At 33.6% G+C, this 17,679-nt stretch overlaps 1 protein-coding gene across 1 annotated transcript in view; it reads left to right on the plus strand.

The window, feature by feature from the left end:
• Window positions 1–17,679, plus strand: part of TMTC3 (transmembrane O-mannosyltransferase targeting cadherins 3) — a 64,873-nt gene that overhangs the window by 9,762 nt on the left and 37,432 nt on the right. Inside the window, exons 2-6 of the mRNA XM_060025333.1 lie at window positions 4,084–4,300; window positions 6,935–7,153; window positions 8,485–8,584; window positions 13,560–13,675; window positions 14,127–14,299. Of these exons, the coding sequence (XP_059881316.1) occupies window positions 4,112–4,300; window positions 6,935–7,153; window positions 8,485–8,584; window positions 13,560–13,675; window positions 14,127–14,299 (797 nt within the window). The 5' untranslated portion in view covers window positions 4,084–4,111. The remainder of the gene's footprint in view (window positions 1–4,083; window positions 4,301–6,934; window positions 7,154–8,484; window positions 8,585–13,559; window positions 13,676–14,126; window positions 14,300–17,679) is intronic.

Genomic DNA, 17,679 nt, shown 5'->3' on the forward strand with positions numbered 1-17,679 from the left:
TCACTTTAAGTATATCATGCCACTCCCTTCTGGCTTGTCAAGTTTCTGCTGAGAAATCATCTGTTAACCTTAATGGGAGTTCCCTTGTACGTTATTTATCATTTTTCCCTTGGTGCTTTCAATAATTTTTCTTTGTCTTTAATTTTTGCCAATTTGATTACTATGTGTCTTGGTGTGTTTCTCCTTGTGTTTATCCTGTTTGGGACTCTCTGCGCTTCCTGGACTTGGGTGGCTATTTCCTTTCCCATGTTAGGGAAGTCTTCTGCTATAATCTCTTCAAATATTTTCTCAGGTCCCTTCTCTCTCTCTTCTCCTTCTGGGACCCCTATAATGAGAATGTTGTTGCGTTTAATGTCCCAGAGGTCTCTTAGGCTGTCTTCATTTCTTTTCATTCCTTTTTCTTTATTCTGTTCTGCAGCAGTGAATTCCACCATTCTGTCTTCCAGGTCACTTATCCGTTCTTCTGCCTCAGTTATTCTGCTTTTGATTCCTTCTAGTGCATTTTTCACTTCAGTTATTGTATTGTTCATCTCTGTTTGTTTGTTCTTTATTTCTTCTAGACCTTTGTGAAACATTTCTTGCATCTTCTCAATCTTTGCTTCCATTCTTTTTCCGAGGTCCTGGATCCTCTTCACTATCATTATTCTGAATTCTTTTTCCGGAAGGTTGCCTATCTCTACTTCATTTAGTTGTTTTTCTGGGGTTTTATCTTGTTCATTCTTCTGGTACATAGCCCTCTGCCTTTTCATCTTGTCTGTCTCTCTGTGAATGTGGTTTTTGTTCCACAGGCTGCAGGATTGTAGTTCTTCTTGCTTCTGCTGTCTGCCCTATGTAAATACTCTTAAACATTATAAGTACTCTAAAAATAAAATATATCTTATTCCCAAATATAATTTCAAAGTATTAAAACCATAGTTTTAATTTACTTATTTTTCCTCTATTAATTTTAAAGTTTCTTTTGTGAGAACATTTAACCAAACAGTAGTTTGTCACCCCAACCTGAGAGGTTTCTGACCCCATACACAAGACTTGATTTTCACTACCCGATGGTGGATATCCTGACTTGTTTTGTTTTTCTGAATTACAATTACACACACACAGTTTAAAGGGAAAATAGTTCTTTATGCTGTGTTTAAACACATCACGTGTTCTGTCAGTTATATCCTCTTGGGACTGTCATTCAGGAATGTGCTGACCTATCTCATTGTTGCCTGGGTAGTAGACCTGCTTGCATGGCTATAGTTCTGTGTAGCATCCCTTATCTCCTGATTTCTCTATCTTTATGTTTCTTAGTATACTTCCTCATGTTATTGGGGTATCTCTTCTATTAGTTTCCTGAGAAGAAAAACATTAGAGGTACATTTTTGAGACCTTGAATGTTTTAAAGTATTTTTATTCTACTTTCTACTTGGCAAATTTGGGTTTATTAATATAGAATTTTAAGGTGGAAATTATTATCCATCAGAAATTTGAAGCATTATTCCCTTTTTGTTTTCTGAATTTCACCCCCCCACCCCCCCACCCCCGCCAGCTTCTAACGTTGTTGGTAAAAAAAAAAAGTGATTTATTTGGATTCGTAACCTTTGGTATGGAACCTGCATTATTTCTTTCTGGAAGCTTTTAGTACCCTCTCTTTGTTTCCAGTGTTGTAAAATTTTATAAGATTCTGTTTTCAATTGGTAGAAGATAGCTGGAGGGTCTAAAACTATACTAAGAAGGGTATCAAGGGTTACTCTTCATTGCAGTGCACGGGCTTCTCATTGTGGTGGCTTCTCTTGTGGATCATGGACTCTAGGCATGCCGGCTTCAGTATTTGCAGCACAAGGGCTCAGTAGTTGTGGCACATAGGCTTAGTTGCTCCGTGGCATGTGGGATCTTCCCAGAACAGGGATCAAACCCATGTCCCCTGCATTGGCAGGCAGATTCTTAGCCACTGCCCCACCTGGGAGGTCCATCTGTTCCTAGCCCTACTTCCTGAGATCCTTGGCATCAGTTTTTGAGATGATGCCGGCAGGAGTGCAGAAAACTTTTTAGCTTTTCCCCCTTCAGGTAAGGATTCACTTTCTTGATCTCTATTGAGTCACTTATTAAACATTTTACCTTTCCAGCTTCCAAAATGTGCTGTGGTTTCCTCTCCAATTGTCTTTATCCTTGTGAATTTATAGCCTTCCTTTTTTAAAAAAATATTGACTGTCATTTTACTGTGGTTGAGAAGTTGAGCCAGATCTCTCCAATCTTTAAACACACACCATCAACTTTTTTTTTGATAATAATGTGTACAAGACCATACCATTTAGAGATGCTAAATTTCTTCTGGATTCAAGATAAACTCTTAGGTAATTTTTCTGTTAATTGGAAACCAGACTTCTTCAAAAGGAACAGCTAATTTCCTTTCTGATTTGTTGGTTTCAGTTTAACATTTCTTTTAAAAGTCTAATGTATTCTGAAATTTTTCTGTCTCATTCTAAAGAAACTTCAATACCTTCCCATAGGTGTTTATGTGTGTATATATATATATATATATATACTTATACAGCTTGTATCTTGTTTAAGGTCTCTACCTTATTCTTCTCTGATCTGACAAGAATTCCTGCAGATATATCTCTGGTTCCAGATCTTCTGGCTCTGTGAGTGATATATTAATTTCCTATTGCTCTTATAACAAATTAACACAAATGTAGTAGCTTAAAATAGCAAATTTATTATTTTACAGTTCTGGAAGTCAGAAGTCCAAAATGGATCTCACTAGACTAAAATTGAGATGTCAGTAGGGCTGTGGTCCTTTTAGAAGCTCTAATGAAGAATGTATTTCTTTGTCTTTTCCAGCTTCTAGAGGCTGCTGTCAATCCTTAGCTTGTGGCCCACAGGCAGCCATCATATCACTCTGACCTCTGCTTTTTCAAGTCTCCTGCTTCCCTCATTCATTTGTGAGGTCTCTTATCATTGAATTGGCCCACCCAAGAAAATCTAGGATAATTTCCTTATCTCAAAATCCTCAATTTAATCACACCTATAAAGTTTCTTTTGCTCTGTAAGGTAACATATTCACAGGTTCAGATGATTTACATATTTGGGGGATCATTATTCTTCCCTCCACAAGTGATAACACTAAAGTGATACTAATGACACTACTCAAGCTAGAAAAGTATCTCATCAGCTTGTTTTTTTAGAGTATACCTTCAAACCTTATTTTTATAGTAGGGTTGATTCACCAGTATCCTCCAGTTCATATAGTTCTTTTTACTCTAAACATTCCCTCACTGAATCTTTTCTAAAGCAATGACTTAGTTATGAATTGTCATGTATGAAGACCTGTCTCTAGATTAAAAGCTTTTGTTGCAATGGGAAGAAGAAAAACCATAGTTTATATCTGTTTCATAAACTACTCCTATGCCCCAGGGGCCAAGCAGATAAGATAAGTCCATCAAATAACTCAATCCAGTAAAAGATAAAGGAACAGTAGTTAAACTGGCTAGTATACAGTTAGCATAAAGGCATGCAAGACAAATATTTTTAAAAGGCTTTTGATCAAGCTGAACAGGGCTTCAGGCTACAAGTTTGGACTCCTGATTTAGGTAATAGTTGATCTTTATAGTCATAAGGTACTTAAACAGCTTTATTTACATTTCAGAAAACCCATGATCAGTGTCTTTTTAAGTATGTATTTGTTTTCCCACAAGGATTCATTTAGATACTGCTGGAGCACATCATGCCAGGTTTTTTTTTAGATATCTTATATATATTTGTTTCCCAGGTGACCTGACCTGTGACAGTTGATAAGGAGTTCACTATCTAGTTAGCTAAAGAGATAGGTTTAAAGATTGAGTGATGTGATAAAAGGCTGTATTAGAGGTATGAAAACACATATGAAAGAGCAATTAATTCTGTCTTAGGTTAGGAATATGGAGAGGTGGTCAGCTAATACTCCTTAAGTGGGTGGAATTTGAACTGAGCTTTAAAGAATTAATTCTCTGTGAGAATTAGCATTCTATCTTTATTTTGCTTATTCTTCTATTAAAACTATACTTATTAGAGAAAAAAATGTTGCTTATTTCATTTTATCCTCATGATTTTCCCTTCCAGATTTTGTCCACAAGTGCTTGTGGAAAAGATGGCTGATATTAACCTAAAAGAAGTAACCTTAATAATAGGCGTAGTTGCTGCTTGCTATTGGAACAGCCTCTTTTGTGGTTTTGTTTTTGATGATGTGTCAGCAATACTGGATAATAAAGACCTGCATCCATCTACACCTTTAAAAACTTTATTTCAGAATGATTTCTGGGGAACCCCTATGTCTGAAGTAAGTATATATTACTTATATGTATCTCAGATTTTAAATTATTCCAGTAGTTTAGTACTCCTAATTTTTTATCAACATTGCATTGCCATCATCATAGTAATTATGGATTTTTTTCCTCAAAAATTTTGTACGAGACATGTTTGTAATAAATTAGATAGGAAGTTGAAAATGTGATCATATTTTTTATAGTACTTGATTCTTTCCTTGGTTGTGTACCTTGGCTTAATCTCTTTAAAAATAATATATGTGTGTAAAAACCAAATGTGTTAGAACAGTAGGCGTAACACAAATCTAACTGAATTTATTTCTCTTTTTTCTCTCTTATGAGTCAGGCAGAAGAGATGACTGCTTGTGGTATTTAACCATTTAAAAATATATGTAACTTCAATATAAATAGATTAGACTTTAAGGGTAAAAATGCTAAGTATACATATTGCCTACTTTTCTGCAGAAAAAATGATTTATTAAAAATTTTAATTTGTGCCATATCTCCTACCTAATATTTAATTTGATTTTATATTGAGAACCCAAAAGTTTAGTTCATGTTTATGGAGATATTTTTACTTTGCCAGTAACTTTATTTTGAAGGTCACTGGATTAAATCTTTGTTAGCTTGGGATCATATAGATAGATTCTAATTTTAGCTCTATCATGTAAAAGCTGTGTGAAATAGGTGGGAACACAGCTTTTAGATGACTGAGGCATTTTCCTGATCTATAAAAGAATAATACCTTGAGGATTAATTAATCTGTCTGTAGTACATAGCACATAGTTGTTATGTGCTAACAACTTAACATAACATATAAACATAACATAACGTATAACACTTTTTGTCATTTGTCATTCTTGGCCCCTTTCTGCATTCTCCAAATCTGGAAGCTTCTCAAGGAGGGGTATGGAATCTTTCATTCCTCTCGTCACAAACAAATATTTTTTCTTATTAAATAAGCAGATTATTTATTTTCCTGCAACCTTTCCTATTCTCACCGAATTCTAGCCTTTAGAAGAAATAAGTCTTTTGATAACAAGGGGAAAATATGGTACTATTATAACATATATTCTAGATAATTTATTCCCCTCTACCCATACCCTTTATCCCCAGAGACTCTTAGAAATATGTCCATTCCCCCAATTTATGCTAATATCTATTTTGATTTTAATCATGTCATTAGATTTTGACCTGAAAGGTTTGAAACCAAAAGGTTTCTACAACATTTTTCTGCTTTCTGTTACAAGTCATTTCAGTTCAATACATTGCCTTTAAAAACAATTTTGTATGCTTGGGGTGAAATTCGAAGGATGTACAGGAATTAGCCAAGCAGGAAAATGCATTCTAGGTAGATAGCACTCATGTTGTATATAGTGAATACAGACAGAGTTATTACAATGCTTTTAATTTCAAAATGGGAACTGTTTGTTTCTTGTGCTTCCTAATGTTCCCTATTGGGGATGAGCAGGCTTAAGTCTATAGCTATATACCAGAGTTACAGCAAAATATGGTAAGAGGTAGGAGAGCAAAGAAGGTGAGTATGGATGCCTTTATAAAAAATTACAAGAATAGGGCTTCCCTGGTGGCGCAGTGGTTGAGAATCTGCCTGCTAATGCAGGGGACACAGCTTCGAGCCCTGGTCTGGGAGGATCCCACATGCTGCCTGTGGCCTGTGAGCCACAACTACTGAGCCTGCGCGTCTGGAGCCTGTGCTCTGCAACAAGAGAGGCTGCAATAGTGATAGGCCCGCACACCGTGATGAAGAGTGGCCCCTGCTTGCCACAACTAGAGAAAGCCCTCGCACAGAAACGAAGACCCAACACAGCAAAAATTAATTAATTAATTAATAAACTCCTACCCCCAACATCTTAAAGAAAAATTACAAAAAATAAATAGGATAATATTTTATATCTTTTTAACTTGTGTGTTTTATTCTTAAATCTGGTTTGATTTTGTCTTAGAGTAAAAATATTTCTTGTTAAATATAACTTTTAGTTTATAAAGAAATTCAGTACCTCACATAGAATTTGATTTATTGCCAATAGAGACTGCAATAACAAAGGTATCTATTCTCTAAGAAAGTTTTTGCTCTTGTATTACTCTCTGTGTAGTATGTTTGGTTTAATATATTCAGGTTTATACATTATGGAGGTGTCGTTTCAAAAGACAACTAGACAGTACCTTTTTGAGTCATCATTGTTTAAACTGCACTGGGTAAGCATTCTGTTCTTATGTTTTCTTTTGAAGATCTAGCCAGCAGTTACATGAATGCTTGTATTGGTAATAGTTTGGGTAGCTGGTTTTGGAGAGAAATCCTATGCTACAACTTGATTAATATCACTATTGTCCTACTTTTTTAAATTTGTGTATTGAAGAGGAATTAGTAGTTAGGTCTTCTTTTACTGTTAATTCTTTGACTACTATATATCAGAGATGAAATTGCCTTGTTTTTGTACAAAGGAAATAGGAAAACACAAAAAAAACCCACATAGAGCTATCTTTTATGTTTGTATTATTCTTGGGGCATTTCATTATTTTACTGTTATTTCTCAGCCAAATGTAGTAAAAGCAGTGATTAGTTCATGTACCCAGAAGGACCGAGATACTTTAATAATCAATGATTGATGATTCTTTTTTCCTTTTAGGAGAGAAGCCACAAGTCTTACCGTCCCTTAACAGTATTGACGTTTCGCTTAAATTATTTGTTTAGTGAACTGAAACCTATGTCATATCATCTCCTAAATATGATTTTTCATGCTGTGGTTAGTGTGATATTTCTTAAAGTCTGCAAACTCTTTCTGGATAACCGGAGTAGTGTGATTGCTTCTTTACTTTTTGCAGTGCACCCAATACACACAGAAGCAGTAAGTAAAACTATAAATTGATGTTTTTTGCATTATTCCTATACGTGTCTATAATGGTATATATTTTTAAGGAAAAAAAAAATTAACCATGACTTTAATCCAAGTATTTGAAGACTCCTATTGGTACAGTGTCTTAACTTATTAGTGTAGAGTCTAACTTTCCTACTATGTAAAATTTTTTAAAACAAATTTTGAAACAAACATTTATTCAAGAACATAAGATGTAATCACTCAACTTTAGTGATGTAAAATATAAATGAATACAGTAATTTTCTTTGCTAATTTTTATATGAATAAAGATTTTAAATATTTGTCAACTTGGCATTTTTTTTGTTTCAAAGGACAGAAAATAATAAGAGAAACTTATGTAAGGGATGAAAATTTATCAAAATACATGCAGACATGGACAGATATCGTAACAGATGATGCTCAGTAATTTCTTATTGTCTATTGCCATGTGTTTAAAAATTGTGAGCTGTCTCTACTATTGCCAATATGCTCATCACCAGCACATTCACAAACTATAACTGTATTTTTCTTGGTAATCTTGAGACTCCAGAATTGCCTCTCAGCAGAGCAAAGAGGACTCTATTCAGTTGCTTTGTTACAAGCTTTCAATTTTAAACAAGAGTCTGTATGCTTAAACTCTGCCGGGTGTGTGTGTGTGTGTGTGTGTGTGTGTGTGTGTGTGTGTGTGTGTGTGTGTGTGTGTGTGTGTGTGTGTGTGTGTGTGTGTGTGTGTGTGTGTGTGTGTGTGTGTGTGTGTGTGTGTGTGTTGGAGGGGAGTTGTGCGTCTCTCCCAGTATCTTGAAACTTTTGGTGTCTAAAGGGATTTGGGGGCTTTATATTTAAATTTTTTGAATTTAAAAGGATGTTTTAAAGTTTATTGTCTTTTTAAATTTTAGCTTGCAGGTTTATTTGTGAGCTATAATGTATTGAGTTTATTATATTTTTGTATTTTAAGAACACTTGTATTTTAAGAAAACATGTAAGAACTACATCTAGGTAGTGTACTATAATTGTGTAAGATGTTACCATTAGAGGAAGCTGGGTAAAGGGTAAACAGGACTTCTCTATACTATTTTTGTGACTTCCTCTGAGTCTATAATTACTCCAGAATAATAAAAGAACTGTTACAGTCACTGATAAATTTACTTTTATAGAAGACATACAAATTCACCACATGAGGGCACTCAAAGAATGCTTAAAAAACAGAAATGTGCACTTGAAAAGTTATGGCAGTTTAATTTCTAATTCAACTACTGTTGCAATTATAGTTAAATTTTCAAGATGCTTTTTATTAATATGAACCCCTCTCCTTCCCTTTCTAGGTAACAGGTGTTGTAGGAAGAGCAGAACTTTTGTCATCTATCTTTTTTCTAGCTGCATTTTTGTCATATACCAAATCAAAAGGACCAGATAATTCCATAGGTAAATGTCTAACATTTAACTTTTTACTTTAGCTATAAAACTCGATCAAGTAATTTCTGTTTACTTCAAGTGGTTCTTATAAAACATATGCCATTTTTGGTATTTATCTTTATATATCATGCTATTGTACTTTAGCATCTATGGACATAAGAAAAGTATGTGACATTGTCAATATTAAAAATTACTGTTTGTAGTTTATATTTTATCATGACTAACAGTTTCTATTTGATCTAATTTTTAAAAATTTCCCTAGAATATAAGAGTTTTAGGATCATTCTTAGTTCCATTTGCTGTTACCTGTAAATGATGAAGTACCAATACTCCAGTTGTCTTTATATAGGTAACACATGTGAAGGCTATGAATTGTATTGTTTAGGCAAAGTTAAAAGCCTGTTAGAGTATAACTTTTATTATGTGTTGATCATAGTTCAGCTATTTAATGAGTCCCCTCCATGTAGCCCACCCTGGAAAATGCTTTGTATACATTAACCCATTAGCGCTAATGATGTCAGAAAACAAATTCCAGGCAATAAAATGATTTATTAAGAGTGTGGGCCCAATGTGCATGAAAGGGCACATACTGTGAAGCGCATTATGACCTTAACCTGTACTTGGTTAATCTTAAAATTTAATGCTGAGTTTTTTTTCTGTGTTGTTGGAGAATTTTCTCACTATAAACCCAAGGCACTGATGATAAGGAGCTTAATTTTGTATGTATGAAAACAAAGTTTCAAGAGAGAAGCAATTTAGTTAAACAGCTTCTTAGATTTGTAATATGAGTAGGTTTCCCTCTTGATGCTATATGCACAATGCCTTCTTAAAACAGTTTTGAGTTCAGTATAACATAGTGGTTCAAAGCATGGACTCTGGAGTCTGGTTTCACATTTCAGGTCCACCATTTAGTAGCTCCATTTACTATGTTGGTCAGATTACATAACCTCTCTGTGCTTTAGTTTCTTTATAAAATGTAGATAATAATAGTCCCTACCTGTTGAGAAGGATTAGTTGAGTTAAGCATGTTAAGGGATTTAAAGCAGTACTTGGCTCATAGGAAGTGGTGTCCCTATTTTTCCTGTTGCCTGTAATGCAGTGAGAGGTAGTTCAGTAGCTAATATAGAATTGCAAACTAATATCATCTTTAAATACCATCCTAAGCAAAACATGAATGATAAACTTAGAAAATACTGTGAACTTCAAGACCATGATCAGGCTCCTGCCTATCTCTCTAAACATGTCTCCTGCATTTTTGCCCTAGTCACTTCACTATAGCCAAGCAGACCTTCTTGCTACTCTTAAACAAGTGAAGCACTGGCCTTTATACTTGTTGTACCCTCTTTCTTGAATTTTCTTCTTTTAGATCTTCACATAGTTGTTTCATTTATATTCTTTACATCATCAGGCCTCAGCTCAACGGTCTCCCTCTTAGAGAAGTTCTTCATTCTAACTAAAATATCCTTTCATTTTATTATATTTTTGATCCTTAATAATTTTACTTGGTCCTTTTTAATGATTTCATATTCTTTATAACTCCAGTATCTTTCCTTTAGAATTACTTATTTTAAATTCTTAGTCTTTTCAGTTAATTCTTAATTAGTCATGTATGTTGTTATATTTGTGCTCTCTCTTTTATAACTGTGGTACCCTTCAGGTATCTACTTATTTTGGCTTGTGAGCTCAGGCCACATGTTCTCTGAAAGTTATCAACCACTGTGAGAAAGTGATAAAGAGAAAGACCAGCGCCACTCTGTCCATCTGGTGACTCATTAAAATCCAGGGTGGAGATCTCCAGGTTCCCCAGGGCCACTGTTGATCACTATTGTTACCATTCTACCAACTACCTGCTCTAGTCTCTTAAAGAGAATCAGCGTTAAGAACAGGCCAGTCTACCACCCCCCTGCATTTAGATGCAAGGTCTGTGGGTGGAAGAGACTGCTGAAGAGTGGTTGGTCATTTTGTACCTTTAAAAAAAATCTTACTCCTTATCCCAGCAGGGCTTCGGAAGTATTCTCATTTAATCCCTGGAACACCCACAACCTACCGTAGCTGCAGATTTCTACAGTAAAGGCGCAAATAATGATTTACCCAGGGCAGTCAGGATTGGCTAGGAAAAACGTTTAAAAAAAATCTTCTCACTCTCTGCTTTAGATGTAGTCCCTCGAAACACCCATGCAAACATACATGATGTTTAAGATAACCTTCAATGCCCAGGAATTTCTCTCTTTTTTTGTTTTTAATATCTTAGAAGCCATATTTTCCTCTCACTTAATCTTTCTAGGCTTGATTTTGGGGAAAGGGGCTAACAGATCAACAGGTCATGCTAGTTTACCACTTGACCAAAACAAAAACCAAATCATGTTGCTTTCTATCCCTTTAACCTACATTTCTCATAAAACTCATTTTTAATCTAAAAATACATAATTTTTTTAACCCATTTATTGTTCTCTTACAATAGGATATAACCTTCATTAGAGTAGGTAACTTTCTGTCACTTTCTTATCTCCATTTCCTAGATGGTTCCTGGTATACAGTGAGTGTTCAGTATATATTTGTTGAGGAAATGATTAGGTGAATGAATATAATATATTTTAAATTCTAATTGAAAACATACTGAAACTTGCTCAGGACCTCTCTCTGTCCTCTTTTCCGCTATGGTATTTTGTACGCCACATTTCATTATTTCACTCCTGAGACCACAGTTTTGTCATCATCTTTGTATTCTCCATTCTATCTAAGGTATTTGTCCTATGCAAAGATTTTCAATTTGTAATTATTTAATCACTTCAAATTCTGGGTTATTCATGTCCCATACCCTTTTCACAAGCATCATTCATCTTAGGCCCTTTGCACTTGATTTTTCATTACTTTAGGTTTCTGCTCAAATGTCATCAGTAGCACCACTCATCTTCCCCCCTCCGTTTTATTTCCCTTCACTTTCTGCTTTTCTCTATAATACTTAGGTCACCATTTGACAAAAAATATTTATTTATTGTTTCTCTCCCCTACAAATGCAGTAAATACTTAAAATAACTATTTAAATACATGATTACTGAAGGTGTGTACCTTTACACATGTAAAGTCAGCTTGGAAACATATTTTGAAATTGGAATAGATTTTGATGATTGAAATTGATTCTACACTTATACATGTATTTTTTTTTTCAGTGTCAACTTATTTAGCAGGGGTACTTGTTTTGGACAAAATCACACATGGTAACTTTAGCCACAGAGACCTGATTATAAAAATCAAAGTGTATATGTTCATAAAGTAATTTAGTCACCAAAGAACTAAAGTGACTGGTTTCAGCAAAACGTTTGCCTTTATTAGAACTATTAGTTGCTTACATTGAATCCAGCATCTTGGAAGGCAGCTGTTTGATTTCTCTTCCTTGGAGTGAAAATACAAATTAGTGAGAAGCTCTGAATTTAGTATCAGAAGAACCAAGTTAAAGTCATGGTCTCCTTATTGTGCATGACTCTTTTTAAACCTTCAAAATTCTTTCCTCATCTTAAAAATGAGTATGATTGCACCTGCCCTCATATCCCATAAGGTGATTGAAATGCAATGAAATATGCTAAACTGGTTATATAAACTGTTTAATATACCTATTTTCAAGGCCATTGTTTCCCACTAGTTTTTAATCTGTGCATACCCATTCAGGCATACCATTCTGTATCATCTGTATCATTCATTTGCCAAGCTTATTCCCTCCTCTATTCCTTTATTCATACATACCCCTTTCCCAATTCTTTCATGTCCTGTATATCCTTCAAGGTCCAACTTAGGTTCAACTTGTTTTGTAAATAATCATCTACTAATTTCTTTGCTCTGTGAATTTCTTGGTGACTTTAGCAGGATAGTTCAACCCTTGATATAATCTGTTACATTAATATTGATGGTTTAGGCCTAACTAGAATATGAGATACTTTTTTGAGGAAGGAATACTATTATATCAATACTTAGTATTTCCAATAGTGTTCTCATTTTTTTTTTTTCAGTTGTTTTTCCTTTCGGTAATGTTACTCTATAGAGTATTTTAAAATTGAAAATGATTTCAAAAACAGATGTTTCTATATGAAGCCCAGTGACAAAAGAAAAATGTATTAGATTCATGAATTCTGTTCTTTTTTATACCTGGATTTAAGTCAGTTATTTGAGTTTACTTTGATTAATGTCCTTAATAAAAACTGAGGTTACACAATCAAAGTACCATATATTTCTTAAACTGGAAAAGAATTAGAAATCATATTTGCCAATAAGAAAACTAAAGCTCAGAAAAGTTGCCCAGAATCACAAAGCAAGTTAGTAGTAGATCCAGATTTACTCTCACAATTCATGGTTCTTTAATCAAATTACTACTGAGTAGTAGACATTTACTTAAAATTGATGAAGTAGGTTTTCCACTTAAATAGAACTTGTGAATATTCTGTTACAAATTTTTTAAAGAATAGTATTGATTTAAATGCTTATTGCTAACATGTTTTAGTTTTTATAGTCTTTTTTTAGTAAGAATGGTACTGTAGTTTGCCCAGTATTTTTCACTTTCAAGTTTTTTTTTAATTACTCACAGATATAATAAAGTATATAGGTACCTCTATGATAATTTCAGGTATTTATCTTCATTTCAAATTGATAGTTCATTAATTACCACACTCAACCTTGTAAGTTTCTCTTCTCCAGATTGGCCACTCTACCTTTGTTTTTAAATGTTAGCATTTGGTTAGATAATTTTCCTGTCCACAAAAATTTTTTAGTTCAAATTATATATCTTGATTTTTTTAATATATAAAGCAAAAATTACAGCATTTCAATATGTTTTAAAATATAAAGTATGTCAGTGGAAAATAACAAATGTGAATATAGAATCACAAGTAAAGTTTTTCAGTAATGTCTAATAGTTATCTAACTTAAAATATCCTTTTATGATATTATAAAATTGTTTTGTGTGTTTTTATATTTTTCTGTTCTTAAATTGCAGTGTGGACTCCTATCGCGTTGACAGTGTTTTTAGTGGCTGTTGCAACACTGTGTAAAGAGCAGGGAATAACAGTTGTGGGAATTTGCTGTGTGTATGAAGTATTTATTGCCCAGGGGGTAAGGAGAAATCTAAATTTCCTTGTTGCTATCTTTTATCCTATTTGAATCAGATTATAATAAACTTATTTTCTAAATGTATTATTATATAAATTGGTCTGTTTACCAATTATGATTACTAAAAATTTGCAAGAAACAAGCATGTTTTGCCTTCATACCCACTGAAAATTTCTTAACATTTTATATTATACCTTCAGTTTTTTAAGGAAGTTTCAATAATGAAACCATTAAGCAACTTGGGAAAGCACACAGTAATACTGTACAGTATAATTAATTATTGGATAAGATTATTGGGCTCAGTTTTATTCATTATCAGCTCCACCATTTGCTCCATGTTGGTTTTATAATTTTGGTCAATTTTTATTTAATCTTGCATTTAGAAAGTATGATAATTGTTGAAAAATTACAGTAAAGTGCTATTTGTTACTTAAACATTTTTTTTCTTTTCTAGTATACTTTGCCATTATTATGTACTACTGCTGGACAGTTTCTTTGCGGAAAGGGTAGTATTCCATTTTCTATGCTGCAGACACTAATAAAACTCATTGTTTTGATGTTCAGTACACTATTACTTGTTGTGATTAGAGTCCAGGTTATTCAATCCCAACTTCCAGTATTCACCAGGTATGATATTCTGGTTCTTTTGTTTTCTTCCATCTTTTTTTTTTTTAACTTTGCATTTTAAGTGATTGTAAATGTTCCAGAAAGTCTTTGATTTACATTGAGGTTTTTTAACAGCTTTATTGAGGTATAATTAATACTTTTTTAAAACCTGCATATATATAAAATGTACAAATTAATAGGTTTTGACATACGTGTACACTCATGAAAACATCACAGTCAAGATAATGACCCCCCAAAATTGGTTAAGTCTTCTATATCCTTAGTGAGTTTTGTCTACTTGTTTTATTGATTATTGAGAGAAGGATGTTGAAATCGCTGACTATAGCTGTAGATTTGTCTATTTTGCCTTGCAGTTTTATCAGTTTTTGCTTCATGTTCTTTAAAGCTCTATTATAAAGTGTATCAGTGTTTAGGATTGTGATGTCCTCTTAATGAATTGATCCCTTTATCATTATTAAATGAGCTTCATCTCCAGTAGTAGTCTTTACTAAGACATTCATTTTGCCTTATATTAATGTAACCACTCCAACTATCTTTTGTTCGTGTTACATGGTTTATCTTTTACTTTTTAAATCTATCTATATCTTTATTATTTAAAGTAGATTTCTTGTAGGCTGCATATAGTTGGGTCTTCCTTTTTTGTTTGGTCAGATAATCTGTCTTTTAAATGGGGGGGTTCAACTGTTGATAGTTTGTTGTAAATCTACCATCTTGCTAATCGTTTTCTCTCTGTCTTGTCTGTTCTGTGTTCCCTTTTTTTCTCTCTCTCTCTTCTTTTGAATTGAGTATATTGTAATACTCTGTTCTTAGCTCCTTGTTGGCTTATTAGCTGTATATCTTTGCTGTGTATTTTTAGTGATTGCTTTAGGGTTTTTTGTTTATGTCCTTTGCTTATCACAGTTTATCTGAAAGGCATATTATAATTGCAAGTATATATAGTATAAATGTCAGCATATATAGTACAAATATATACAATAAATTTTTATGTAAATATATAAACTTATTATAAATAAGAACTTAGCCTTGGTGCTATTTGCATACATTTTTATTGAGTATACATTGTAAATCTGACAATACATTGTTAACTTTTGCTTTCAACAATTATCTTTGGAAGAGATTTAAATTTTAAATTCTTTTATGTTACCCCATAGAGTTACCATTTCTAGTGTTCTTCATTTCTTTGTTAGATCAAGATTTTCATCTGGCACCATTTTTCCTTGTGACTGAAGGACTTCCTTTGACATTTCTTGACATGTAGGACTGCTGGTGATGAATTCTTTAAGCTTTTGTATATTAAAAAATCTTTATTTTACCTTCATTTTTGAAAAATATTTCCCGTGAGTGTAGAATTCTACATTGACTGTTTTTCATTCACTAATATAAAAATGTTGCTCTGTATTCTCTGGCTTGTGTTATTTTAAATGGGAAATCTTATCCTTATCTTTATGCTTCTGCATGTAGTATCTTTTTTTTTCTATGCCTGCTTTTAATAGTTTCTCTTTATCATTGTTTCTCTTCTTATATATTTTTTTAAATTGAGACATAATTGACATATAGCATTGTATTAATTTTAGGTGTACAATATAATGGTTTTATACACACACACACACACACAAATGATTATCATAATAAGTTTAGTTAACATCCGTCATCACACATAATTACAAAAATTTTTTTTCCTTTTGATGAGAACTTCTGAGATCTACTTTCTTAGCAGCTTTCAAATATACAATACAGTCTTGTTAACTACAGTCATCATGCTGTACATTACATCCCCAGGACTTATTTATCTTATAACTGGAAGTTTGGGTGAAGATGGGCAAAAGGTACAAACTTTCAGTTAATGTTTCTTTTATCTTCTTGTTTCTTATGCTTAGGTTAATTGAGCTTTTTAGAATCTGTAGGTCTTACTTTATATAAATTTTGGAAATTACTTCTTGAAATATTTTTTACTTTGCTCTCCACTCTTCTTGTAGGACTCTAGTTACATGTATTTTAGGCTTCTTGAAGTCATACTGATGCTCTGTTTATTCCCCTTCCCTCCAAAGCTATTTTCCCCATTTTCATTTTGGATAGTTTCTTTTGTTGTATCTTCAAGTTTACTAATCTTTTTTCTGCATAGTCTAATCTGCCCTTAATTTTTTCTAGTTATTTTTCATCTCAGACATTGTTTTCATCTCTGTTTGAGTTCTTTTGGGGCCTTTTTTGTGTATTCCATGTTTCTGCATGTTCCAGTACTTTAATGTCTTTATCTACTAATTGTATCATTTGTTGGTCAATTTAGATTGTATAGTTTTTCTCCTCATGGATTGTATTTTTCTACTTCTTCACATGCCTGGTAGTTTTTTAATAGGTGCCATATGTGAACTTTACCTTAATGTATTCCTGTATTGTAGACCATTGTTCTGGGATGCATGTAAGTTATTTGAAAAATGTTTCATCTTCAAGTCTTGCTTTTAAGCTTTGTTTTGGGAGACCACAGCAGCATTTAGGATAGGGCTAATTTTGCTTCCTTGCTGACACAAGACCCTTCTGACCACTCTACCAATAGACTATGAATTATGAGGATTTCCACTCTGGCTGCTGAGGAACTATTCCCAGTTGTATTTGATATTTGTGAATGTTTATCTAATCCTTTCAGAAGGTATTTTCCTAACTGTATTAGTTTTCTTAGATATGATTTAACAAATTACCAGAAACAGTGGCTTAAAGCAGCAGGAATTTATTCTCTCACAGTGCTGGAGGCCAGAGTCCAAAATCAAGGTGTCAGGCATAGTTGGTTCCTTCTGAAGGCCCTGGGAAAGAATCTGTTCTGTGCCTCTTTCCTAGCTTCTGGTATTGACATTCCTTGGCATGTTGCTGCATCACTGTAATCTGCTCCATCTTTACCTGGCCTTCTTCCATGTTTGTTTCTCTGTATTTTCTCTTCTTTGTATAAGGACCTCAGTCATTGAATAGTGGGCCCATCCTCATCCAGTATGACCTCACCTTAACTGTAATTACATTGGCAAAGACCCTACTTCCAAATAAAGTCACATTCTGAGGTTTTTGATAGACATGAACTTTGGGGAGACATGAATCAACCCACTACACTGTCCCCTAGGTATTTCCCCACATATGTGTGCTGATCAGTTGTCATTAGTACTGGAAACTGGAGAGAGATCCTCTACAGATCTGAGTTCTTTCTCAGCAGCTTTCTTCTCTCTGATATTCTGCCCACTAATTCTAACCCCCTGGACTTCTAGGGCTCCCAGCTCTATCTTCTCAACTCAGAGATCCAAGTGGATTCCACTCAGGTTCTCTCTTGCTGCACAGACTAAAAACTCTATTGAGGTACTAATCTCTCCAGGTAGGGCTCCCCTCATTTGTTTTTTTTTCCT

The sequence above is a fragment of the Delphinus delphis genome, chromosome 11, assembly GCF_949987515.2.
Source record: "Delphinus delphis chromosome 11, mDelDel1.2, whole genome shotgun sequence".
Lineage (NCBI taxonomy): Eukaryota > Metazoa > Chordata > Mammalia > Artiodactyla > Delphinidae > Delphinus > Delphinus delphis.